This window comes from Columba livia, chromosome 5 (genome assembly GCF_036013475.1).
Source record: "Columba livia isolate bColLiv1 breed racing homer chromosome 5, bColLiv1.pat.W.v2, whole genome shotgun sequence".
In the NCBI taxonomy this organism is placed as follows: Eukaryota; Metazoa; Chordata; class Aves; order Columbiformes; family Columbidae; genus Columba; species Columba livia.
Window position 1 is genome coordinate 50,099,581 of NC_088606.1, and position 27,395 is coordinate 50,126,975.

At 46.6% G+C, this 27,395-nt stretch overlaps 1 protein-coding gene across 1 annotated transcript; it reads left to right on the plus strand.

Annotated features, from left to right (window-relative positions):
- Nucleotides 1-1,132: 1,132 nt before the first annotated feature.
- Nucleotides 1,133-27,395, plus strand: PNPLA2 (patatin like phospholipase domain containing 2). Its single transcript, NM_001282838.1, is given in 9 exon segments — nt 1,133-1,332; nt 18,231-18,463; nt 18,632-18,697; nt 22,693-22,902; nt 23,818-23,878; nt 24,809-24,976; nt 25,370-25,502; nt 26,158-26,280; nt 27,131-27,395. Coding segments are annotated over 9 exon segments (1,446 nt in total). The 5' UTR covers nt 1,133-1,145.

The window sequence follows — 27,395 nt, forward strand, 5'->3', positions numbered from 1 at the left end:
GTTTGTTTTGTACTTCCCAAACCTCCCTTCTGCTGATTTTGCTTCCTTGCTTTGAACAGCTGCATCTCTCACTATGGTGATCTTTTTAATGTCACTGTAAACTTTCAGACTTATCTAATTGCTTGAATGACTATAGTCTGTATTGTTTATGACAAGGGTATCTTTCCAGCTTCTGAAATCTATTTTGATGTAATAGCACTGGCCTCCCACCCAGTGCTGTTCTGTGGCAACCTGATATGCCATGGGCTTGCCTGCACTAAAAGGTTGTGCAGAAGCACTACTGAAAATTGCAGTTGCCCTGACCAAAGGCAAGCATTTTGGTGCGCTTAGAGGCATCTAGAGAAAACTCCTAAGAGAAGGTTAGCAAAGGTAAGCACCTGTGTGTGTTTTGGTGAGTTTAGAGGCAGAGAAGGCTGTTCAGAGAGAGGGGTTGTCTTTCCTCTGTTCTTGTGATGTAGCTGTGCTGAGCCTTGCCTCCCTCTGGCTCCTCAGCTTTTTATGAAACGGCAAAGCTTTTCTCCTCATGTCTCTTGCCTATCTCCTGAAAAAAAAAAAAAAAAAAAAAAAGGACTGTACTTGCAGGAAACACCAAGAACTTGGAAGAGAGGCCTCTAAGAAACAGCATGTTTTGCGGGGGAATGACAGGCTGCTGCCCCGGTACACGGCAAGGTTTGGGGTACTGCAAGGAGCAGTGATCCCTCCTCCTTGAAGGAACTGGCTTAGCCTCAGACACCGAAGTGAACCACTGGTGCGGCTGCCATGGCTCAACAGGCGGCGAATAACCGCAATGCCCGCGGGGGCCGGGCTCACGGGGCAGAGACAGAGGGTTCACCGGGGGAAGGGTTGGAAGGAGCGGCCGGGTGCTTTCCGCCCAAGGCCGGCATCGCCGCCCGCTGGCTCGGCTGCTCCGCAGGCCGAGGGCGGGCCTGGGGGCCGGGCCGCTTCATATAAGCTCGGCGGCCGCGGCCGGTAACCCAGCGGCGAAGCCTGGCGTTTTGGCGTCTGGTTTTGGTAGCAGCGTCCCCCGTCTTTCGTCCTACTCGCCCAGGGGCGGTGTGATGTGAGAGGAGCCCCGCGGTTTCCCTTCCTCGTCGCAGCTGCTTCTTCCCCACGCGTCCCCCCGTCTCCAGCGGGGCACGGAGGCCATGTTCCCCCCGGATTCCACCTGGAATATCTCCTTCGCCGGCTGCGGCTTCCTGGGGGTCTACCACGTCGGAGTAGCCAGCTGCCTGCAGGAACATGCCCCCTTCCTCGTCGCCAACGCCAGGAAGGTCTACGGCGCGTCGGCTGGGGCGCTCACCGCCACCGCCCTGGTCAGCGGCGCCTGCCTGGGTAAGCACGGGGCGGGCGCGGAGCCCTGGGCAGCGCCGGGCGGGCGGCCTGAGCTGCCGGCGCTGTCACAGCGAGGGCAGCTGGCCGCCGGAACCGAGCGCTCCTTCGAGTCTTCCCTTCCCTGTTGTAATTTTTAAATTACAACAGCATGGGGGATGGAAATACCGTGCCGCCCTCCTCCCCGTTCTTCTGAAGCGCATGTGGCGCTTTGTTTTTAAGGCCTTTACCTCGGTATTCACACGCACCTTCCCCGGCCCGGTTTCTCATGGGTGGCTGCATGCCTCGAGCTGAAGCCCAGGGCGGTGTTGGAGGTACCTCAGCCCTGTGAGGTGGTGAAGCTCGTGTCCAAAATGGGCACCTGATTCCCGTGTGATGGTGGGTGGGTGGGTGTCGCTGCACCCCACAGAGCAGGTGTCTGCAGAGGAAGCAGGGGTCCTGGTTTTGACCCCTGCCATACTAACGTGGACTTGTGAGGGCTCAGTTCTTGGGTCGGGCTTGCTTGAATGTAGGTCTGGTGTGTGAGGAGTGGAGCCAGCCTGCGACAGGAGGCACCAGCTTAGTGGCTGCAAATGCGAGGCAAAGCAGCTGGAGATAGAGGCATCAGTGTGTTGCATGTCCAAATTAGAGTTGAAAAGCATATCTGAGTAACTAGGAAAACTCTCTTTATTCTCTCTTAGCATCTTTACTTCTGGATGAGGGTTTATTCCTGAGGGTGTAGCACACTGGGGAATTTTCTTGATATCTGCAAGAGTTAGATCTCCAGTTTAGTTAGATATCTGTTTTTAAGTCACAGAAGAAACCTTAAGAAGTTACCTCTGAAGCAGGCACACAATGTAGTCTGTTCCTGCTTAGGTCATGTCTGGGGAGCAGCTGAAGAGAATGGTGTGTGAGGTGCCTCCTGGTTTTTTGCTGTTTGGAAGTTCAGCTGTTTTGGATATGGGAGGAAGTCAACAAACACATGCTAGGGTGTGTATTTGGACGCTTTTACTTTGAGAATAACAGATGCAGAAAACTATCTTAAACTTGGAAGTGAAATGTGGTGTGAGAGAATCAGGTATATCTATTTAGTCTCCGAGAATTACAAACCTCTCCTAGAGCCAAGTGAAACCAGAGCTGTTTACTGCTTGAACTCTTCTCCCCTTGATCGCAGGTGTCTTTCCACGGCACTCCCTGTTCTTTGAGGACAGGCAGAGTTTAGACATTTAGCCTTCATGCAGCAAAAGTTAGCTTCTTCTGTTTAGGTAGATTTGAAGTTTTCCCCTCCTTAAGCATTTTGTTTACTGAAATGCCTAATGAAGTGTAACTGTTGCGTCTGGAGCTCCATGGGAAGCTCTTACCAGCTGTACCAGCCCCAGTCTGGGATCTCAAAGGTTGTAGTCATGCCAGGGTGCCAGTTTTTATCATGGGCAAGGCAAAAAGCCTCCTCTAATCCCTTCTGCAGGGATCCATTTGGTTTTAGCTATCAGGGATTTTGATACTTTACTTCTTGTTGCTTCTGTTGAGCAGGTGGTTGCACAATTAGTTCCCTGCCTGGGTGGTCCCTGTTGTACTTGGAAGTGTGGTGTGAACATGAGACAGGCTGGTGGTAGTGTACAAATCCTTTCCCTTGCACAGGTGCCATTATAGTGCTGAGCAAGTTGGTTATCATGTCTGCCTTCTTGCTATTTATGTGTCTAGAGCATCCATGGTGTGCTTAGCATTGCCATCAGGGAGTTACACAGCCTGGTAGAGAGCTTTCTGTGAATCAGGATTAGGTTTTTCCACTTACTATGAGGTACCTGGGGAGGCATGATAAAGAGGCCTGAGTTAGGGGCCACCTTCTAGGCAGCATTCACCCCCCTCCTGAAAGAGGGCAAGCCATGCTGTTTAAAGCCAGCCAAGGCTTTGATCTTGTGTGTTCAAATTCTGTCTTAAGTTTCACTTCTCTGGGTTAGTTTTCTTTTGACTTGGCCTGTATGGCTGGCATATATATCTTGGTTAGAGAGCAGCTCTAAGGCAACAGAGCTGACTTCTGAAAGTAAAAGCAAACAGGGTGCTTGGCTGGAGTGGGGCATGGTAATTCTGCACTTTGTCCTTGTTGTAAAACCTCCAGACAATGCATATTACAGGCTGAGGTTCAAGGGTTAGGATGAAATCATAGGGAAGAAGGGAATGGGGCAGAAGGTGCAGCTGCAGCCTGTACTAGGAGAGTAGTTCATCCTAGTACAGCCTGTTGTAGGATCCTGCCTATCTGTGTTTGTTGTGCAGCTTGGTTCTGTCTGAGAGTAGGTGTAATATTCTGTGGGCTTTGAATCTTATGGGAACTGTTGCCCTGCACTGTCTGTTGCCATGTCCATCAAACTGGGATGCTGAATACTGTCCCTTGATGGATGACAGGCAGAGGGAAATTTTTCAGAAGACTTGCTTATTTGACTGTGTGTAGATTAAGGTTAGTGTCTTTACACATGTGTACTTGATTCTGAACTCAATGACATTCTACTGTGCAAAGATAAATTCTTCCTGGGGAGGAATGAAAAAATCTCCTACTTTGGGGTTTTGCTTTTATTCCAATCCTTTGAGACCCTGATGGGAGAGAACATAAATTTTTCTGGACTTCGGAGGGTAAGATCCTACTTAATGGTTTCATTTCCAGCTTTTTCCTTCTGGACTTTGTATCTGTTCAGTTTGCCTTTGAGCTGATTCTGCATTCTCACTGAATTAAGACCACATTGTCATCATTTGTGTATGGCAGTAAGGCTTTGCTATGGGCTAACGCTGACCAAATGATCTGCAGCCTTGAGAGTTCACCTTGAACTTGAGAATACCAAATAAAACAATATTGGGCACCTGTATTAGCTAAAGAGAGGACCTTATTTCTAAATAAGAGGCCAGGAGGTATTTATGGTCTGAAATGACCTCACCTAGTTCTTGTTAAGCACTTTACCAGGAAGTTGTAGGGATCTTGGATTTATTCTTCAGGGCTACAATGATGCTATTGTCCTACATCTGAAGCACTCTCTTCAGCTTGGACATTCTTCTGTTCACTGGCATGAAAAAGCATTGCTATTTTTCCACTAGAATAGTCTGTGTGGCTATCAAAGGTGCATCAGGCAAAGTCTCACATGTTTACAAGTTATGTGATTGTGCATACTGCAGTGTTGTAGCATGAATCACTTCTTGTCCTGATGGTTTTCTGGGAAGTGGCTTTCTGTTGTATCTATGTCTTATCTTGAGGTTGTTGGAGTTTAGCACACCAGGAAATGCACCTTCATATGCCAAGCAACGAGAAGTTGCAGTCTTCTGCTTGTGTATACCTTAAATCCTGCAGATTTTCACAAACTCTAGGCCTGGAGCTCTGAGGATGCTTTCCTGTCTGAATAAATCCTTAAGTTACTGGGCGTGGATGAGTTAAACTGGCTTATGTGATATGATGAGACTGCCCTTTTTTTTTCCAGTCACAAGTAATATTAAAAGGCAGCTGATGTCAGATTCTTAAATCTTTAATACAGGGTAGGTGATATTTTTTTTGTTAAGGGTCTTGAATCATCTCACTCCAGGGAACTGTATGGGGTTTGGTGTGCCTGTTTTGAAGCACAACAGCCTGGATGAATGATGGGATGTGAATCTGTAATCACTGGAAAGCTGGTTTTGAGCTGATGCTAAGGTCCCAGATTGTAGTTGTGACTCAGATAACCAAGAGCATCTCTATTGTCTGTGTAGCATGTGAGTATTGTCCTATACAGCTCTCATCTGAGAGTGGGTTGGAACTGCTGAATTGCTTCTTTTTCAGGGGGAAAAGGTGGGTTCTGCTGTGAGAGGCAAAGCTGGATATCAAACCCCGTTTCTGGGAGTTAGCTGTTATACTAAGGCATGGTGATGTCAGCAGAAACTAGTAAAGCAAGCTGAGGGGATGCTTCTAGTACTAAGAATGCAGAAAGGAGGGAATTTGGTGGGGTTTGTTTGTTTGTGGGTTTTTCTTGTGGTTTTTGTTGTTCTTGGTTGGTTTGTTTGGTTTTGTTTTGTTTTTTAAACTAGTATCTTAGCCAGGACACTGTCTCAGGCTCAACTTGAGATGAGGTAACAGTTATTTGACATTCAGGTTTGCTTGGCAGCTGTCACCATATTATGACGAACGGGAAATATACTGCTGACCTGCAGAGATTTTTCCATTGGGTAGCAGGAAGAGAAACAATCTAACAAACCTTCTTTTTACTTTTTGAAACTGAGATGATGAATAATAGCAGCATCTTGAATGTTGTGCTTCTGAAATTTGATTATGTGCATGCAAAGGCTTAAGGACTGGTCACAGAGGTTATTTTTCTCTGTGTGTGTGGAGTGTAACACCAAATCCTAGATTGAGAGAGGGAAATAAATCAGCTTAGTCTCTATGGAGTTCTCAGAGCAATGCCAGTTTGTGCTGGCCAGAGCATGAATTCGTGAAGCTTATCCTAGAGGAAGTGTATGTGATGCTGTTTTGTGTGACTGTGTGGAGACATCTATAGGTCTCCCCAGGTACACAGAGAAAAGCTTTGTAGCATCTGTGGCCTCTCAAAACTCAGGTCCTTCCCTGCACAAGAGATTGTCATTTGCATCTCCTGCAAAGGCTGTAGCTGTGAGAAAAGTTGTTGAGCTCAGCAGCCCCAGCCCAGTCAATGGAAGGAGAGGCAGCCTTATGTACGTACTTGGATGTAGTTAATTTGGAACCTCCTTGTACTACCTGGAAGCAGTAAAGCTACTGCTGCTTTCTCCGGTGGAAAATGGAGGTGGGTGGGAGGATGTCATGTGCTGACATAGTCAGAAATGTTCACTGGCTTGTTGGAGAAGCTGCTGTGCCTGGATCAGTGTAGTCAGTAGTCACAGTGCTGCAGGCTCGGGTGTCCAGATGAGTAAGCTAGCAGCCAAGTAGCCTGCAGTAGCTTTTGTGGGGAAGGAAGGAGCTTGTTCCTGCTGTCTGTCTGGCTTTAATAAGGAAGTTCCTGTGGGGAAAGGTGCTCTTGCAGGCATCTCATTGGTTGAGTGCAAGGGAAGCCAAGCAGCCACTCTTAGCAAAAAACATAGCCATAGTAATGCGTGTGTCTATTCTTTTGTCAGCCCATGTGGACAGTAGGTGTGCAGAGCAGCTTGGTGCCCAGCCTTGCTCCATCAGCTGCCGTAGCAGCTATGCAGGGTCGGTGGCAACAGCACAAGTGGTCTTTGCGCAGTCATTCTTCAGACCCATGATATCAGCTTCTCTCTTGAACTTGTAGCATGTCCAGGCTGTTCCACTTCTTTCTGTCTCTCATCTCCCAAAACTCTTAAAGCCACCTGCAAGTCTTCCCTATAAAATATGAGAAGCTGTCATATGTTCTTCAGGGGCCTGTGTACAGTTATTGATTATGTTTGGAAGTTGTTTAGTCCTGATAAATCAAAAACCTCTCTCAGATTCCTTGATCTGTCTTTCAGTTCTAAACTCCTGCTGTTAGTAGTGGTTACAACAGCTTTGCCTGTGCGTCCAGTAGATTATGGTGTTTGTTTCCTGCCTGTTGGAATGACTGTACTCTGCTGCCAGCCCCCTGCTTGCTTTTGGCTTCCACACATTTCCCTCTGTGCCCTCCATGAAGCAGGGGTGAAGTATTCACTGGCCTGGCTGGATGGGATTTTCAACTCTGCTGTGCTTGCTTTGTATTGTACTTGAAGAGGACCATGCAAGGGCTGTAGAAATGATGATTTATTTGGCATTCCTTCTTTCCAGAGTTGGGAATGGACAAGCCTCTTAATTCTAGGGCCTTTTGCAAAAGCTCAGAAGTCCCCCAGTCCAAGGAGCAATGTGGGTGGGTGACTCCTGTCCATTGTGCTCTCCACAAGGCAGACACTGCTGCTGTTTGGATTCCAAACTGGCCACCACTTTCTCATTGAATTTTCTGCACTTCTGTGCTTCCATTGCTCAGCTCGAATACTCAGTCTGTTTCTTTCTGGGACTTGAGGTGAAAGTCGGGATGTGTCTTCAAGAATCTGGCAGTCAAGGGATCCCAGGTATGTATATTTGCCTTAGGCCGTCTCTTCCTTGTCAAACAGGCATAAGGCATCAGAGAGAGTATGAGCTGGTGAAAAGGAGGGGCAGAGGAAGTGACTCCATCCATGTAGAAGGCTGTGTCCTTGGGAAAAGGCAGTATGTGTCCTGGAGGTGATAGGGTCTGGGGCAGTAGAAAATGCCTTCCAAGGAGCACTTAGAAGGGAGAGAACTGGTGAGCCTGAGAATGTAGTAAAGATGCTGGAGATTGTTGTAGCTCTGCCTGTTCTAGCTACAAAGGCTGGAGGAAGGGAGGGGAGAGTTTGACACTTGTGATACAATTGCTGCTTGTGGCAGGCCTGATATTGTCCCTAGGGTTGTGCTGATCTGTGGTATAGTATGTCTGGAGGATCTGTCCTCAGCATTCCTATGTAAGGGGCCTTTCTGCAGCTGAAAGGCTCAGAACAAGCCGAGCTCCATGCCATCCCAAGTGGCGATGAGTCCAGGTGGGTGGTGTGCACTTTGTTCTCATTGCTTGGGGTAGGAACAACCCCAGGTTCCAGTGTAAGTTGGGTAATGACCTATTAGAGAGCAGTGTAGGGGAAAGGGACCTGGGGGTCCTGGTGGACAGCAGGATGACCATGAGCCAGCACTGTGCCCTTGTGGCCAGGAAGGCCAATGGCATCCTGCGGTGTATTAGAAGGGGGGTGGTTAGTAGGTTGAGAGAGATTCTCCTTCCCCTCTACTCTGCCCTGGTGAGACCACATCTGGAATATTGTGTCCAGTTCTGGGCCCCTCAGTTCAAGGACAGGGAACTGCTGGAGAGAGTCCAATGCAGGGCAACAAAGATGATCAAGGGAGAGGAGCATCTCCCTTATGAGGAAAGCCTGAGGGAGCTGGGTCTCTTTAGCTTGGAGAAGAGGAGCCTGAGTGGTGACCTCATTGATGTTTATAAATATATAAAGGGTGAGTGCCATGAGGATGGAGCCAGGTGACAACCAACAGTAGGACAAGGGGTAATAGGTTCAAATTGGAACACAAGAATTTCCACTTAAATTTGAGAAGAAACTTCTTGTCAGTAAGGGTATCAGAACACTGGAACAGGCAGCCCAGGGAGGTTGTGGAGTCCTCTATTTAGGAGACGTTCAAAACCCACCTGGACGCCTTCCTGTGTAACCTCATCTAGGTGCTCCTGCTCCAGTAGGGGGATTGGACTAGATGATCTTTCAAGGTCCCTTCCAATCCCTAACATTCTGTGATTCTGTGATACGTCATGTGTGCAAGCTGGTAGTTTTAGTAGAACCCAGGGCTTTGTGCTGCCCTGCAGCACTTGCCTGGACCTGAAACTATGGTGCTTTCTGGTATAGATAAATCTCTGTTGATAGGCCAAATCTATATTGGTGGCTTCTGTCTGACAAGTCCTCTGGAATGAGCAAGCTTCGTGAAGTGGCTTCAGCAGCTGTTTCCCAGGCTTTTGGCTATGCTGTACCTGGAGGATTTCTTGTGAGAGCCGACCTTCCTCTTCATACAGTGTAGTTTGTTTGGATGGATACTGGTTTTTGTGAGCCTTTTGGGTTAGGATTTAAAGGAATGAGTACCATTTTAGTGTTGGAAGCTCTGGCGGTGTCTTTGAGCTGCCACTCTTGTGGCTTATCTAATTTGGCATCCTGAAGTAGAGGAGGTGGCATCTTAGGGTGTAAATCAATCCAGGAGCCTTTAATGTATGCTGATTACAAGAGCTGCTCTTGCTGGCTTCATTGAATGCTGATTAAGGGCTGGACGTGGCAAGAATGTTGTTCCAGTGTATCATGGAGGCAGGCTGTGGATTCGGACTGCCATAGTTATGTCATGCATGGAGAAAGTTAGAGGCCTATTTTGGAGTGGGCTGTCAGCACAGGGGGAGTTCCATTGATTTATCTAGACCAGTGTTCTTACATAGTAGGATTGGCAAAATCTTCTTTATGGGGACAAACTAACCATTTAACTACTAGCTATACTTCTGCACACAGAGAGCTCATTCTGTGTGTGTGATCCTCAGGTGACATTGCTACGTCTGTCTTGCTGCTCTACTTGCTTATGTACTGCTCAGGCTTGCAGGAAGGGTTGAGCAGAGGCTCTTCCCTCGCAGGGGTTTGTGCAACCCTCTGTGAGCAGCTCCTGTCCTGCTCACATGTCTGCTTCCAGAACTGGAATCATCCTGATGCCTGGGAGTTGTGGTTGGGAAACTGCTGCTGACGTCCATGGAAGAAAGGTAATGTCAGTCTCCAGATATTCTTGTATCATGGCTCCCAAGGAATGCATCGTGCCTTGTGGTCTGACTGAAGATGCTTCCCAAATAAGCTGCTTCATCAAAGTTAGATTCCTTCTAGAACGAAATGCCTGTGCCTTTTCTGAGGACTGCTTTGGAATGAAGCTTTTCATTCTCCCTTCCTTACTGGTAGCAGGCTATGCTCATGTCATGGCTAGTGAGGGAAAGTTCAGGGGTGTAAGGTGACACTTAACATGGCTACGTAAAATGGAAGGACACAGCAAGCAGCATGCTCACAGGTGCATGGTGAGGGGCTTGGCACAGACTGGAGCAGTTGGCTAACTGTGCAAGCAGGAGGGAGCTGGGCATGATGCAGCCTGAGGGCCTGTGGAGGACTGCAGAGCTATTCCTTTTATTCTCTGTTAGGGCAAGACAGTGCTCTAGCAGCCACACAAGTGTACAGTGAGAAAGGACAGGGGAGAAGGGAGACGGACACCTCTTTTCTGCATGACAGAGCCAGTCATGTCTCTGGTGAACACAAAGCAATTGCTGCCTGCAAGTGTGCAGGAGGGCATTTTGCAGGTGTTAGACCAGCAGTCACCAGAAGCTATGTGTGGGCCTTGCTTTGGTGTTGGTGAGCCAGCTGAGGGTAATAGGTCTTGTGTGATAAAGCTGAAGTGGTGCTGGCATGGCAAGTATTTCTTCAAGCTCTGGAAGCAGTAATGATGACTGCTCACTCCGCTTTGTCTTCAGCAGTCTGTGGTGCAGGTGCCTGGCGAAGGTATCTACTGTCCTGTAGCACTGGTCTTTTTTCTTCCAAAATATCTTGCCTCTAGTGATACCTCCACTGTGAAGGGGAAACAGTGTGCCTTTTCTCTAGATGTGTGGTGCCATTCTGCAGACTTACCCTGAGAAATTAGTGTTAACACGTGTAACATTGTGTGTGTGGGTGAGACTTGATCCTTCTGCACCAGTTCCTGTTCAGAGTAACAGCCACTGGAGGCTTTATGTTAGCGGTTTTCAATCAGACAAATAAAGCAAGAATTAGATGTGGTTCCATTTCTGACTCTATGCGGGGCAGAGGAAAAAGGAAATTTTGCTTTATTACAGATGTTTCTCCCCTTACTAGCTTTTTCTTGCTGAATACTTGCTTTTAAAAAGTGACTTAAACCCCAGCATTGCTCTGAATCAGAGTGAGCAGCAGAGGTCTGAGCTGCATGTTTTTTTACTCTCTGAATCCCAGTTTCTTGTCATCTCATGCAGTTTGTGTTGCATTGTAGCATTGGCAGGGATTGGTGAATGGATGTTGACAGGACATAGCTTTCAGTATAACTGGGGTCCTGAGTGACTTTTCATGTGCTGTTATGCCACTTAATTTCCCTCTAATACAATGAACAGAGATGCAGCATTAAGCCTCGTATTAGGGAATTACAGTGGAGAAAGATTAAGCTGTTGTGGTTGTGACAGGGAATGATCCTGGCTGCCTGCCTGAACTGAGCTGCCTCTTTGCCTTCCTATTATTTCACAGTAGCAGCTGCACTGTTTTGTGTTGCAAGAGTAAATGCCCCAGCCCTGGCTGCAGAAACAAAGGGCCTCAGCTTGCAGAACATCAGTTGCCTAGTGAAGCTTTGGTGTGCCAACACTACATTAAGTCCAGTGCAAAGGTTTAGCTTAGAGACATAATCAGGCTTGGCAGCTTCTGTGTCTGTTGTCCCAAAGCCATTTTGCTTCTGTACAAAGCAGAGCAACCTACCTTAAGGTGAGATGGGGTATGAATTGTGCATCTTGCACTTTGGCTTGCACGAGGTTCCTGCCCTGTAGGTACCTGTGGGTGGACAGGCAGGCAACAGTCACTGTGGGTTGCCTGGTGAGCTGCTCTGTGCAAGAGGGGAAAAAACTGGGGCGACTTAAATGTAGATCTTCTCCTTATGCTCCCCACATCCAGGATGTGGCAATAGTGCTGGTTCATCTGTTAACTAGTATCCAGAGCACACAAAATAACCATCTCTTTTGGCTCAAAGGGGAAAAATGGCTCCTTTTGGTTTGGCTTTATTTGAATAGATGAAGTGACCAAGAGCTTTTTACTTTTTTCCCCAAATTTTACTTGAAATGGAGAAGTAAACATCTCTGGGACAAAAATGCTAAGCAGGAGGCTTCTGGCCCTGAAGCAGTTGCAGGTGATCTGGCTTACTTATCCCTCCTGCCACAGGCTGCGTCTTGGCACTGTTTGTGTCTAGAGTTTGCAATGCTGAGCACTGAGAATCTGAGTCAGAAAGTGTTGTGGGATGAGTCCTTCCTTCAGCATCTGCCTCTGGCTGTGAGACCTGGAACTACCTGAAAAGCTGTCTCTTCCTCTTGAAGTTTCCACCTGCCCCACCTGCAAGGTTGGAACAGGTGTTGCTTACCATAGGGATCCCTAGGAGTTACTCCTTTATATCAATGCCCTCTTGAGTGAAGGGGATGAAGGACCATTATTTACAGCCAGTGGCCAGGCTTTCTAAGAAATCTCCTGTGCAAAATAATTTGCTTGTTGAGTTTGGGTTAAATCCCTGCACAGCACCCCTGATGGGAAGGGTTGCCTGCTACAGGAACAGCTGGTCAAGCAGTAGTGCTGTCTGCGACCTAGTGGGTGTGTCTTGTGGAGGGGAGTTGTTTGCTACTTATGTATCACCAAAAAAACCAGAAAAGCTTCCTTCCTGTATCTCTTACCTGGAGCCCAGTCAGCTGAGCTGTTTCCTATCTGATGGCAAAATAGCAGAATTGAGAGAAGACCGTAAACTAAATATACATCAGAACAACCAAAGTTAGGAAAGTTAGGCAAGTCCCAGAAGAACAGCTTGTTTTGTTTCTCAATGTTACTCGCTTACAGGAAGATGTGTACAGATGTGGAAAGAACTGGTGCCTATAGAGGCTCCATTGTTAGCTGCCATCCCCCAGCCTCAAATATTTAAAAATGGGTGTTTTTTCTTTGTGTTAAATAGTAGGGGTTATACAACTTTTAGCAAGTGAGTGACAGATGTACCCTGCAGCTTGAGATAGCTCTTCAGTTTCAGTGTGCATGTGGAAAAGAAATCTGTCACCTCGAAATGGCTTATAAGGGCAGATCATAAGACATTGCTCTCGCTTTGTTTCCTGCTGGAATGGATTTGTCTTTGGGCACCCCTTTGACATCCATCCAGCCTTGCTGATAGTCAGTCAGAGAACATCTTGGGTCAGGTTCCCATTCAGCACAAGTTGACCCATGTTTAGCTTAGCTCAGCTGAAGGTCTGTCTGGTTCTTGCTCCCCTGGGACAATGAGTGGAAACCAGGTTGCTTCAGCATTGAGTGGGGGAAGGGGAACAGAAGTCCAGCCGAGCAGTGGGATCTTTCGCAAACTGAGGTCACTGCCCACAAGAACTGGGGTTGTCCTTGGGTCATGGACACGTTGTTATGCATTGCTCCTTGGGGTGAACAAATGAACACTTTCTGGCAGTCTGAGCTACCTGTGAGGAAACATCCAAAAAGTTCTCTGTTAATTATTTTCTAGATGTCAGCTTGAAAACTTTTGTTTTGGTGCCTGCTGTTTACAGCTTTATGTTTTTGTGCTGGTAACAGGATTGTGTTATAATAGGACTGTATAATCTCCTGGGAGAGACCAGGCAGGTAAAGTATGTGCGTTGCTTTCTCTTGGTATTCAGACAAGAGGCAGGTGCGGGAGCTGCGTGTGCTGAGCTGGAGCAGCCTGGGGATTTGTGCCCAGCAAGAATGTGGGACAACTCTCTGGAAACCCACACTCATGATTATAGACTGGCTTTTAGCTCTTCTATGGATGAGGTACAGACAGCTGAAATAGCAAGGGACAGGCAACCGAGCTAAATTAACCTTGAGGGAGATCATGCTAGTCAATTCATTCTGACTCATGCTATTCCTAAATTTGGAGCTGGACTAAGATCTACTAATGGGAAACATGAGAACTCCAGTAGTGCTCAGCAACCATCTGAGTTGAAAATGGTGTGAAGATTGTAGCTGGGGACTCTTGCAGGGAGCATCTGTGCTGAGTATCACACAAACATCACTCAAACAGATAGCTAAGCAGAACTTAAGTAGCTCCAGAATGAGATCCCTGGTTACAGTACACAGGAGCTGGCTCCTGTCCTGAAAACCTTGCAGTCAAAATAGCTCGGTTGTCTTCCCAGACTAACATGCATTGGGCTTTCAGGGTGCTGGAGGAATGTCAAAAGCACCTGAACTTCCTTCTGCTAGCTGGCTTCCTTTCAAAGCTTTTTGTGTTGGTGTGTCTGGCCAGTCTGGAGCTGTATCTGGGTAATGGGACTGAGGAGAGAGGCGCAGTGCCTCCTGTGTTGCTGATGTGTGGGAAGGAGTCCATTTGAATTCTTGTTGGTGTGGAGTGAGAAGCAGGTTTAGCAAGGATCTGCATGGTTCTCTGCCTGCCCCAGTAGTCCAGGCAAGGTGACATCTGCAGTCAGGGGTGTGACCTCTGACTGTGCCTCCTACCAGCAGGCACAGGAGATGCTGTCCCTACACCCATGCACTGTCTGTGCCATCCTCTGTTCTCCATCTCTGTTGGAGAGCCTTTCCGTTAAGCTTGTGTCCTGTTTACTGCCGCACTAGCCAGGGAGCAGGAATGTCCCTGGCACAGAGGGTGATCTTTGTGCCAACGTGCAGCTCTTCCAGAGGGAGGTGCAGTGTTGCGGGTGAGCCACAGTCACAAGAGCTGCTGGGTGGAATGTCCAGAATGCCCTTCTCCCTCTTCAGCCTGCTCTGCTATTTTTGTTTGTGTGTTAGGCTTCTTTTTTTTTTTTTTTTGTCAGTTGAAATACTTTATGGGTCAACCATGCCTTTGTTTGACAGATGGATATCAATGTGGTCGAACAATAACACGTGAGCATCATGGTACTCTTGGTGCAAAAGCACTGCAGATATGGGTCCAAAGAGGCCCTTCTTTCCCACTACTCACCCCTCCTGCTCTGGGGTGTTTAAGCTTTGCAGTGATCCTCATCTTTGTGTGCTGCACAGACTTGAAGTAGCCTTTCTGTTTCATTTCAGAACTCTTTGCTGCAGTTAAGGGTCTTCCCAGCAGCCTGGCAGACGTGGGTTTTAGTGATTGATCTTCAGCTCTTCTCCTTTTCCAGAGTCAGAGTAGCACCAGGCTGCTGTGGCTGGCGGTATTTGAATACAGTTATAAATAGCACATGCTGCTTGATTTCTTTTCAGGTTAGAGAAGGGTAGTTTAAGGCATGTGAGGCAGTAGACATAGATACTGGGTTATTTTGGAGTTGAGCATGACTGGTGGGGTGACAGTAAGCTGTGCCAATAAGCTAATGTGAAGTTAGCTTGACATAGCTTAAAAATGAAATGCAAACTAGCAACTGCCTTCAGGTCTTTTCCCACGGGCAACAGTAATTTGCCCCTTGTAGCTGCCACAGAAGGATCACAGATGAACCAGCAGAGGTGGAGCAGCTGGCCTCCCTTGTCTGGCAAGGAACATGTTGGGGTGTTTCAGGACACAACTATATGATGCTCCTTTGTATTATCACAACTGAAATTCAGATAAGGATGATGGCCCTGTGGTACTCGGGTTCAACACCCATTGAGGCAGCGGTGGGGGCTGGGAAGAAGGGGAATATTGCTTTTCTAATGAAAATGGAATATTCCACATATTGATATAATTTTAGAAGAAAAGGTTTAGTAAATCTGTATAGGGGGAAGTGTTGAATTAACTGGTTGCTGGGAGAAGAATGAAGTGTTTTCCCAGAAAGCAATACCAACTGTTAGAGATTGTCTCTGCTCCTCAGTACATATCTCAGTAAGTGAAGAGGAACTTAATTTAGCTTTTTCACATGACCCTGTGTTCCGAATCACCAGATCCATCAAGAAACATGGGAAACTTTTCTGAGGACTGGAATTGGCATGGGACTAGCCCTAGTAATAATTAACAGCTTGTAGGTGACCTCTGTAGGACTCATCTCCCTTGAACACCTCTCATTCAGCTGCTCCCTCTGGCATGCTGTGAGCAGAATTTGAGCTGGTTTTCCTGGAATAGCACTTCTGGTAGTTACAGGATTAAAACACTTTCACCTCTTCTCTCTCCTCCCAAATGTATTTACAAGAGGGCTTGTCAGCTGTCATAGATCTAGCAGCATAAACGTGACTCCTTTGGCTGAACTCTTAGCTAGCCTTGTTTCCAGGAAAGTGGTGGTTCTTCAGATCACCCTGTGCTGTCTCTTCCCACAGAGCCATTCTGCACTTAGCTTTGGTGCAAGTGAGCCAGCAAGTCCAAAAAAACCACAGCTGCCCTTAAATTGAAATACATCAGAAGCTCCTGTTTTTTGACCAGTATTCACATGAGTATTAAAAAACCCCACACCCAAACCCGACAAACAAAAACCCACCACAAACAACAACAAACACCCAGAAAGTATTCAAAGACCAGAATGGCTATTTAGCAATAACTATTTTTTTTGTCCTCTGTTCTTCTCTGTGCCTCCCACCCCACTTGGCTGTGAAACAGTGATAGAGCAGGCAGCTGCAACCTAAGTCTCTCCTCAAATGCTGAAACAGTCTGTTTCCTGGCGTATTTGGGACCTAGTTGTTTTGTTTTTCTTAAGCAACTTCTAGCTCACATTTTAGTTCAAACAGTCATAAGCTCAATTTAATTGCAGTTATTTTCAGTATTGCTGTCAAATCTTTCTGCACATTGAGATGCCAAGTCTGAAAGCGTCATTCTCTAAACACCATCTCTAGGGTGACACCTCCCCAGAATGACCTATGCCCACGGGGTGTCTCTCCCCTGGACTCAATACCTGCCTTCCCACTGGCTTTTTCAGCTAAGTCAGGAACCCCCTGCAGTGTACTCAGTGGAGTTTCCTGGGCTCATGCAATGAAGGTGCTGGGCTGGGATTCATTCAGGATTTGGTTCTTTTGCAGTTTCTTTGTGTGTTTCCTCCCCTTGTCAGATGTAAAGGCATCTTAGGAAGCATTACGAGTGCTAATGTCATGGTGCTGATAAAATGTAATTTCTGGGAGGCCGACTTCATTTTGGGAAGGATGTTGAACCATGTGGCTACTATCTGGAACAGGCTGGGCTCAATGGCTTACTGCTAATTGAGTAAATAAGATCAGAATTAGGCTGCTAAACCTTGCTCTAGGACAGAGCAAAAGACTGGGATTATAGTGCTAAAAATTGCTTCAGAGAGGGGAACTTGGATTTTCTGCTAAGTTGCTACCTCACAGTGCCTAAAATCCTGACCCCAAAGTCATGGTTTATCTTCAAGGGTCCAGCTATGTGTGTGCTTGAGCTACTGGTGTTGATGGGTTTCCTAAGCAAAGAACCACGTTCACAGGCTGTATTCATAGAAAACATGTTGCTGGTACACGTGTATTGCAAAAGAGTGGGATGTGTCAACATAGCATCGAGGATGTTGTTGCTCTTATCTCCATTGTATTTATTAACCTGGGTCTAACTTGGGTTCTGCTACCTCCTTTCTGCAATTGCAAGACAAGCTGCAAAAGCAAAATAGAGGGATTTCAAGTTGGCTTTAACTGGTAGTCTTTCATCTTTCTCCAGGAAGTGAACTTCAGTTTGACTGGAGAGAAGTCTTTAGTTGTGAAAACACATCTCTTTTCTCCTGGTTTCTTTAATTCTTCCCCTCACATTCTTCTTGCATGTATATTCCTGATGCCCATGAGAATGCTGTGATTGGCTGCTACTTTGAGCAACTGTTGTCATGTATCTCACCATGGCTAGATGTGTGTGGAAGCAGCAGTCAGTGTGTGCAAAGGGCAGCACACTGGGTGCTGAGGGTTTGGCTTGGGTTGATGTTTTTTGTTTTGTTTTCTCCCTTCCCTCCTTTCCCACTGGAGAGCTCTGATGCTCTTGCCAGAACCAGCTCCTAGTGACTGCGAGATAATGGGCTTAACAGATGCCTTCCTTTTCGTGCAGATGGGATGTCTCCTCTCCTCCAAACCCAGCTGGGTCAGTGTGTGAAAGGGTCAAGCAGGCATGCCTTTGAATCCCGATTGCCATCAGTTTAGCACTGTGGAATCAGACACAGAAGGGATGGGATGCCAAAGACTCTGCAGGTGGCACTAAGTCACTGATTCCCTAATGGAGTATAATGTCTGACTTGCTCACCTGAGATGTGTCTGACATTCACAGCAGAGCTGGGATCACTTAGCTGGAAAGCACTGACATTCCTGTTTACTGGCACTTTGCTTACAGGCAGATGATGTTTTTTCATATCAGAAAAAAGAAGATGCTTACTAGAAAAGTTTTAGTGGAAGATGTTTTGAAGTGAATTTAGCCATAAGCTCAAAGCTGTTAAAGCATCTTTCATCTGTTCTTTGTTAGCCTGTGTTTTTACCAGCCCTGCGTTGACCAGTGAAACAGGATCTAAGAAAAAGTGTGAGGCCTTAACCAGTTGCATATGGTCTTTTACTTTATAAAACATTTGTGAGATGAGGGTAGCTCTTTGCATTGTGGTAGTATGAAAGCCAAGATAGCAAACTTCTATGACTTGTATAACACTGCTCACAGTAGCTTCTTGTCTTGAGTTATATATCAGCCAGTGGGGAGAAACCTCTGAGTAAAGCTGTGAATGAGGTTTTTCTGTGCCTTATTTTGTAAAGAAGGCTGGGTTTACTAGGGTTTCAATGGTGCATTTTTCTTTCTCTCATTGCAGGTGAGGCTGGCGCCAGCATTATTCGAGTGTCAAAAGAAGCCCGGAAGAGGTTCTTGGGCCCACTCCATCCGTCTTTCAACTTGGTGAAGACCATTCGGATGTGCCTGTCCAAAACTGTGCCAGATAATGGGCATGAGGTTGCAGCAGGACGTTTGGGTATTTCCCTGACACGAGTCTCTGATGGAGAAAATGTGATACTGTCGGACTTCAATTCCAAGGAGGAGCTGATCCAGGTGAATGGAAAATTACTGCAGAGAGCTAGGCAAGATCTGCATGCAGTTTTGTTTTGTCTTGGTCTCCAAGTACTGGAGTAGAACTGTCAGCACACACCAGTGTGGTGTTCTGAGAAGTTCAGTAGGCTACGATCTGCTTCTTATATTCTGGATCTCTTTTTCCCTCAGGCCTGTATCTGCAGCACCTTTATTCCTGTCTACTGTGGGCTGATACCTCCAACCTTGCGTGGAGTGGTAAGTAAGACTCTAAGATGCTCCTTCATTAAATCGTGTACTAATGAATAAGATGGCAGAAATGCTGGTACTCAATTTTGGCAGTCTTATTGTCTGTCTGCTGGCAGCAATTAGCCTGAAGAGGCACAAGAAATTCTCAAATAATGGCTTCCAACAGTGGGTGTTTCTTCTTTCTGCTGCTGTCTGCAGTTGGCTATAAATGTCCCGAAGACTAGAGGATTTAACATGATAGTAACAATCTGGGCAAGTGCTGGCTGACTTAGCAGATGGTTCTCCTGCCTTCTTGGTACAATGCTCTCTGTCACTGAGGCTCTAACTCTCTACATGTGGAAAGAACTTGGATTCAGGATAGAAATAATGAGTGTAGCCCCTCTCCCACATGCATGACACTTTCTGCTGCCTGCTTTTTTTAACATCTTGTCCAAAGCTGTCTGAGCAATTTCTCCCTTCTGTGTTTGCATGAAAACATTTGAAGGCTGTGGGGAGCTGGACTGTCTCTGAATATTGCAGTCATGCTTAAGGGCCTCAGCTGAGCTTGGACTTCCCTTGTGCTACATAGATTAATGTGTATGTTAAAAGCCAGTTTGTTTGCAAGTAAATAAAATCATAAAAACATTTTTGTAGGAAGAGACCCTTGAGATTGTGTCCAACCATAACCTAACTCTGGCACTAAACCATGTCCCTGAAAACCTCATGTATATGTCTTTTAAACACCTCCAGGGATAGTGACTCAACCATTTCTGTGGGCAGCCTGTTCCAGTGCTTGACAACCCTTTGCATGAAGAATTTTTTCCTAATATCCAATCTGAACCTTGCCTAGTGCAACTTGAGGCTGTTTCCTCTTGTTTCTTGCTACTTGGGAGAAGAGACCAACACCCTCCATGCTACAACCTCCTTTCAGGTGCTTGTAGACAGCGATAAGGTCTCCCTTCAGCCTCCCTTTCTCCAGGCTGAACAGCCCCAGTTCTTTCAGCTGCTCCTCATAGGACTTGTTCTTCAGATCCTTCACTAGCTTTGTTTCCGTTCTTTGAACTTGCTCCAGCACATCGGTGTCTTTCTTGTTGTGAGGGTCCCAAAACTAAACACAGTATTCAAGGTGGGGCCTCACTAGCACCAAGCGCAGGGGGATGATCACTTCCCTAGTCCTGATGGCCACACTATTCTTGATAGAAGCCAGGGTGCTGTTGGGCTTTTTGGCCACCTGGGCACACTGCTGGCTCACGTTCAGCTGGTCGTTGACCACCATGCCCAGATCCTTTTCTGCCAGGCAGCTTTGCAGCCACTCTTCCCTGAGTTTGTAGCGCTGCCTGGGATTGTTGTGACCCAAGTGCAGGACCTGACACTTGGCCTTGTCTCAACTGGATTTGGCTCCATTCACCACAACTCTTTGGGCCCAGCCAGTTCTTTACCCAGTGAACAGTACACCCATCCAGGCCATGAGCTGCCAGCTTCTCCAGGAGAATGCTGTGGGAAATGGTGTCAAAGGCTTTACTGAAGTTTAAGTACACAACATCCACAGCCTTTCCTTCATCCACTAAGTGGGTCACCTTGTTATAGAAGGTAATCAGGTTGGTTGAGAAGGACCTCAAGTACCAGGAAATGGAAGGGTCAATAACTGACCTGTCAACACACACTTAAATGTGAATTGTAGCATGTGGGTGAGATGAACCCCTAACAAGTATCAAAAAGCTAATTGTCAGTTCATGTGAGTAAGTGGCCCTGTGTATGGGAGGACATGATAAGGGAATAGAACTGGGCACCCTAGAAAATACCCCAGCCCATGAACCATTCCCAGAAGCTGCAGCTGCTTGTGTCTGCAGGCGGCTGGGGCCTTCATCCTCTGGCTCTGTGCTGCTGGAGGCTTTGCAGGAGATTGGAAAGTGATTAGGCTTGGGTTGGTGGAGGTTCAGGCAAATACAAAGAAGTGGCGACTGATCTTTAGTAAGGAATAGTAATTGGTGTTGCTTGGGAAATGGTGGACCAGAGAGCGGGGTCTGCACATGTATTCCAAGATTTTAATACAGTGAGAAGACTTTGCCTGACAGCCTTATTGTAGTTAAGCCTTCTTTCTAATGGCATCCCTGCACTCATACTGCCACCCTTAGGTAAACGTATGTTTCTGCATCCTTACTGCAAAACTAGTAGTGTCTTAGTTAAGTGGCCAACAATCTTATCTCCATCTTCTTTGTACCAAGTGGGTGCTACCTGCCTGCCTCTGTCCTCTTCCCACTCAGCCTGTCATGATCTCGTCCTTGCAGAGGGAGTCAGTCAGCCATCCTCAACTCTAGCTGCTCCCAGCATGGCTTTCAGTAGAACAGCTTTGGGGAGATGACCACAATCATGGTTTGCTATACGGTTGCTTTTTGCTTGGGGAAAATCGATGCCCAATTTAAAAGGGAGCAGGGGTTCAGCTGATTTTTTTGTACCTCATTGTCTAGAAAGCATCCCGTAAGCAAGCGGAATATTCCTCTTTCCAACAGGGTCTACTTTGCCTTGAGATTAATCTATCTCATCCTTCCACTTTCTTCAGTGCCCAAACCCAGGTGGTGTAGGAGTCTCTTAACTATGTCTGTCTTGATATTGTGTTTAGTGAATGAGGCCTGACATGAGGATAAAATGCCTAGTGCTGCTATATTCTACACTGTAATTACAAGCCATTTCCCTTGAACCTGTAGGCTATATTCAGAGGTATCCTGAAGGTTTAGTTTGTCCCCAAGAAACCTGCTGTGCAGTCCACCCTGACCCTTTTGCCTCGATGGGAGCTGGGTTCTTACAGCTGAGTTTGATTGCTTTCAGCCCAAAAGCCTATGAATTGTTCCCCAGGCTCAGAGAAGCTCCTTGAAGAGGTCTCTGCCTGTCTGCCATCTTTCAAGAGAGAACAAAGTGCAAAGCACCCTCCAGGCAAAGCAGCTGGTGTTTTCCTAGGTATTGTATATCAAAAGATTGATGTTGATGATCAGTCTGCCTGTGAGACAAGGCAAAGCATGTTGCAGAATGGAGCAGCTCCTCTTCTGATCAGCATTTCCGTGGTCTGCCTGGGTTTAAGCTCCACTAAGTCTCTCCAATGGAGAGCTGGAAGATGTTACAGCTGTTGCTTATGAGGCCATGTAGTTCCTGTATGAAGATTTGCATTTGAACCTATCCAAAAGGAGGGGTTTCGGGCAGCAAATGGCAGCATCAACCCACAGAATCAGCAAGAGTCTTCTGTAACTGAGGTTCACAAGAGCCTGCGTTATTGCTCTTAAAGGTCTCAAACTTCCTGCTCTTTTGGCTTAACCTTTTTATCTTCTGCATGTTGCTTGTTCTGCCAAAGGCCTGTGATAGAGATTGTCTCGCTCAGCTCCTTGTGCAATTTTGGTATTTCAATGAATGCTTTGAATTGAGTGCATTCTGCTAGGGTTGGCTTTTCTGCAAGGGTGACGCAAATGTGATTATGGTACATAGATACAGAACATTCTCTGATAAGAAGGTACCTGTTAGAAGCAAAACCCAAGTCCCTTGTACTCTGTTATTACACCACAGCAAGCAGATTCCAAATGTGTATGCATGTGTTGGGATTGCTGCTAGCAACAAATCAGCTGATTTGCTCTTGGTTAACAAATCTTATGCCAGTGAGAACTTGTGTCTGAGCTTATTAATTTTAAAAACAAGTGAAAAATTACATATTGTCACAGTGTGGTTGTTGGTATGTCATATTATTTAAATGGACCACAGTCAAACCCCATAGGAGATATAAGTCAGCAGTCAAGCAAGTGAATATGCCTTTCTCCTTGAACGCTTGTCACCAACACAACTTGGCCATAGGAAGAAAGGCACATAGCAAAAGGAGATTATAGACAAGATGGCTGCGCTGTCACTGGGTTTGACTTCTCCAGTGCTGCTGGATGTACTCCATTCTCTTCCTAAGTTGTTGGCACAAATATGAACAGTGACACAGTACAAAAAGCTGCTTAATCAGTTAAGAATACAGAGTGCTTAATTTTTCTTGATTTTAGAGGTATGTTGATGGAGGGATTTCTGACAACTTGCCACGATATGAGCTGAAGAACACGATCACGGTGTCTCCATTCTCAGGAGAGAGTGATATTTGTCCACGGGACGGTTCTACAAACATCCATGAGCTAAGAGTCACCAATACAAGCATCCAGTTCAACCTTCGTAACCTCTACCGCCTCTCAAAGGCCCTGTTTCCTCCAGAGCCACACGTGAGTTTTCTGGCAGCACCGGAACTTGGGGACAAGTAGATAGGCACTGGCTATACTGTGCACTTTAGCAGAAGAAGATTTCAGGAACTGCTAGTTTTGTATCTCTTGTCTGTTTTTTAACCTTGACATTATCAACCCAGTGACTTGGCAAATCTTGGCCATCTGCACAAGGTTGTATACGTGGCTTGGTTTTCTTCTGCTCCTGGGAGATCTAGAGTTTAGGTGGTAGCACTTGCTTGGAAAGTATTCCTGTGTTGCTCTCTCTAGAGTAGTGTTTGCCAGGAAGTCAGGCTCACTGGTAAACAAGGATTATCAGCCATCAGAAGCAATGTGCTCTTGAGTGTTTTAAGGTCAGGATGGAGGTGCCAGCCTGAAGACATTGAATGTCTCCTAGAAAGTGCTAGTAGAGCAGGTGGTACTGCAAACAGCTTTGCATAATTCTGAGCAAATGCAGCCTCAGATAGCCCTGGCATTTGGGCATAATAAGCATGCATTCATGCACCGAATTACTTGGACAAACTTTTTTCTGCCCCCTCTCTTGTCTTAGCTGGCTTTATCTGCAAACACAGTGGCTCTTCCTGGCATCTGCTAGGATGTATTCTGGGCTGCTTGCCAGAGTAACTTGCTGAAGGTTGCCCACAGCAGCATCAGCTCTAGATGGGGAAATGAAGTGGCTGCAACTCTAAGCCTGTAGGGTAGGATTCCAGGTGTCCCTTTTAATACTAATTACCTTGTGATTCCCATATCCAATGTATTTATATTATATCTCCCATTTCTGCTCAAGCGTGAGGCACTTGGCCTTGAGGTAGCTCAGGAGTTAGAAGAATTCCTCTCAAGCCAGCAGTGAGCTGGTTGGTTGCTCTGCTCAGCCAGGCAATCTCCAAATGACTTGCCCTTGCCTTCCTCTGCTCACAGGTGCTGCGGGATATGTGCAAGCAGGGCTATCGGGATGCACTGCACTTCCTGAAGAAGAATGGTAAGGCACTGGGTGCTTGTACAGTGCACTGACTTGCCTCTCTGTGCCAGACTGGGTGGCTTGGCTTTGTGGATAGTCAATAATCCATATAAAAGCTGGGAAGGCAGAACTGATCTGTGTGTCAGATATCAAAATATGGAATTTCCATTTAACAAGTCTAATTTAGCACTTCAGGAAGCAGAGGTGGAGTGGACACACTTCCACTGAAATGCAGAAGGACTCTAAGCACTCTGATATCAGAGCGGTAGTTTTGGCACAACTGGGCGTTGAAGCTACTTAGTAGGTGCTCAGTGCTATACGAACACAGTTGTTAGGCATCGGTGCTGTTTGGACCCCTGCTCCTTTTTATGTGCAGCTAGGGTATGCCTAATGTGGCACAGCAGTGCAAAGTGCAGGCATGCCCTTAGCATCCCCCTCAGCAGTTTGACATTGCTGTCTCACTCTCTTCTACCTGTAAGTGCTGGACTTTCTTGCCTCCCAACTGTTGTAGCAGGTTGAGTTTGTGTTTAATGCCACCTAGTGTCACTTTGCAGCAGATCGAGCACATTTGATTGCTCTGTGATGTATACCTTACCCGGAGAAGAGCAGTCATGTGGTTGTGTGTGTGTGTGTGTATTAAGCTGCAGAAGGGAAATTTTGCCTGCAAGACTGGTGACTGGCAGATTACAGCAATAAAACACTGCCAATCAGCACCCTGTGGTACTTAAAGAGGGAAAGTTAGAATTTCTGGTGGGGAAAGAGAGGATGATCTTCAAGCAGCGAGGTTTCTGACTTGTTGTGGTAAACATTACAATAGATGTAAACTAAAAGAGGTTGGGTATGCTATCTGTCTGAGGGGGGTTAAGGTGAAGTGAGGGATAACACTCTAAAGGTGAGGCAAGGGCAGCTAGCTAGTTTATATCATCCTTGTGGTATAACTTCTCTTTTCAGGTCTCCTTCATCCTCCAAGTCCTGCCCGTTCTCTCCTTGCCATAGAAGCCCCTGCAGGAGATAAGGAAGAGGAAGAAACAGAAGCTGAAGACCAACTAGATGACAATACTGCTCTTGCTGTTGTTGAAGAGCACATCTTTGAACATTTGCCTCCAAAACTGAACCAAGGTATGATCCAAGGGGAGAGAGCCCAGACAGTCTTCCTGTGCTGCCTGCTCCATTCAGAGGATTACTGGAATGTTGGTATTGCCGGTGGTTTGGCTTGGCCATACCCAGGGATTTAAATGGCACCCCCTAATGGTTAGGAGGAGTTGGAGCCTCTTAGATGTGGCTGGGCCTGTGGAGGTTGAATTGGGAGAGGGTGATTCATTTGACAGTGTTCTGCATGGTAAGGAGAGGAGGGGATCTTGTTGCTCAGTGCTTTTGGAGTCTGACAAAGCTAAAAGCTGCTGTTCTCAGGAGTGGTCAGAGAAGTGCTACAGTCTGAGTAACTTCTGGGGTATGGCAAGGAAATCGATAGTCCCACTGGGGGGATTCAGCCTTATTCTCTTCTGTCTTCAGCTCTTCTGGAGGCTTGTGCTGAAAGAAGAAGCATCTTGACTGATATCACCAACATGCTGCCTATACGTGTGGCCACGGCAATGATGGTCCCCTATATGCTGCCTCTGGAGTCTGCAGTTTCCTTCACTGTCAGGTAGGCTTTCAGCTGGTTCCCTCAGTCATTTTCTTCCCAGTGCGGTGGAGCATGAATGGACAGAGTAGGAACCTCTAACTCTGCAGTGCCAGCCTTCCTGGGAAAAGAGTTCCTGCCACTTACCAGAAGTGTGAAAAAAAAGCCAAACCAAAACAAACTTTTCCTGTCTGTATGTGGCATTTAGCTACAGCCAAAACTTCCAGCTTGAAGGAAGATGGCTGTGTGCTGTAACTTGCCCTAGAAAATGGTGATAAATTTTGGAGCCCAGAGAGAGACTTCTGGGGGTAGAGTAGTCCTGACCATTTCCAGCTCTGTGTTTAAATGGCTGGAAAGACAGGTCAAACTTATATCCTATGAAAAGTTTCTGGAAGGAGATAGTTTGTGATAGAAAGGCCTAGGGAAAAAAAACTTTCAAAATATGAAAATGGATGAAAAATATGGACAGTGAAGTCACAAAATATAAAGAAAGATTTCTTGGACTGTTCTCATCCTTCACAGATTCTCCCCCTTAATTATGTGAATGGTGGCGTAAATGGCTTTTAATGCATTTGTCACTAAAAATAATGAGTAACCATTGACAGGATGCAAAACTGGCATTCTTTTCATCCAGTCCTTTGTGTGGCCCAACTAATGTTTGTCTCCTGTCTTTTCCCAGGTTGCTGGAATGGCTCCCAGATATCCCTGAGGATATTAGATGGATGAGGGAGCAGATGACTGAAATCTACAACTACCTTGTGAAGAAAGCCAAGAAGAAACTTGGTAGCCATCTTTCAGCCAGGTATGGCTGCTTTCCTCCACAACGCTGTTCTGGAGGAGCCTTCCATTTCTCCTTTTACCTTTGATATCTACAGACTTTGTTCCATTGGAGCAGAGCAATTAAGGCACAAATTGACCAGAAGGATTTACTGCCCAACCTAAAATGCAAATCTTGTCCATGGTCTCTTGTATTCTTTATCTGTTGGATATCTCAGCACATGGTCTCCTTCCCTCTTCGCATTACAGGGCAGACCCTGTAATGAAGCTGTTCCTGTAGCAATAGAGCAGCAGATGTATATCTTGTTAAAACAACATGCCACCTTATTCCATGCTCCCTGTATAAGACAGAGATGCTTGTCTGTGTGGCATTTGCTGGCCCAGTGTCCCCTAAAAGTTCCTTCCAACAGGTATTTGTATTCAAATTACTGTTCTGCCTTGATCTGGGTCTGGTTTAGGGTGGGGAGAAACTAGGATGGCCAGAAAACACCAGAGGGTTTCTAAATGAGATGGAGTGCTTTGGGTCTGTGTGTGTGCCTGTCCTTCTGAGCTGGAATCCCTACAGTAGGCCAGGGCTTGAGGCTGAGGCAAGACTGTGTTGCTTGGATGAGAATAGGAAACCGTGTGTTACAGTAGTAGGCAGAGGGTCTCAGCTGTCATTTGGATCCTAGTATAAGGGAGTCATTCTTACCACAAGAGCTCATGTTCTGAGTAATCAAGAGATGTGAGGTGGAAAATGGGCACACACAGAAACTTCTGGCTAAGATCACGCAGTCAGTGGTTGAACAAAATAGCTCTGTGGTTCTGGAGCTCTGGTCTGGTGACCTGCTCGAGTCTTTCCGTGTACTGATTCTTTGCATGTGTTTGCCTTTCAGGCTCTACTATCACCTCGAGCTTGGAGAGCCCAAGAGCCTGCCAATTTCTTCTGCATTAGCTTCTGGTGAAGCACTGCCTATGTGGATAAGAAGCAACCGTTCCCTATCTGATGTTATGATGAAGTGGGAGGAGTACCAGCGCCAGCTCCTGCTGGGCTTACTCTGCATCAACGTGGACATGCAGGCCTCCCTCTTCCCTCGGGAAGGGTTTCAGATAAAGCTTCCACCTCTAGACTGTGCAAGAGAGTGCCTGCCACTCTTCTGA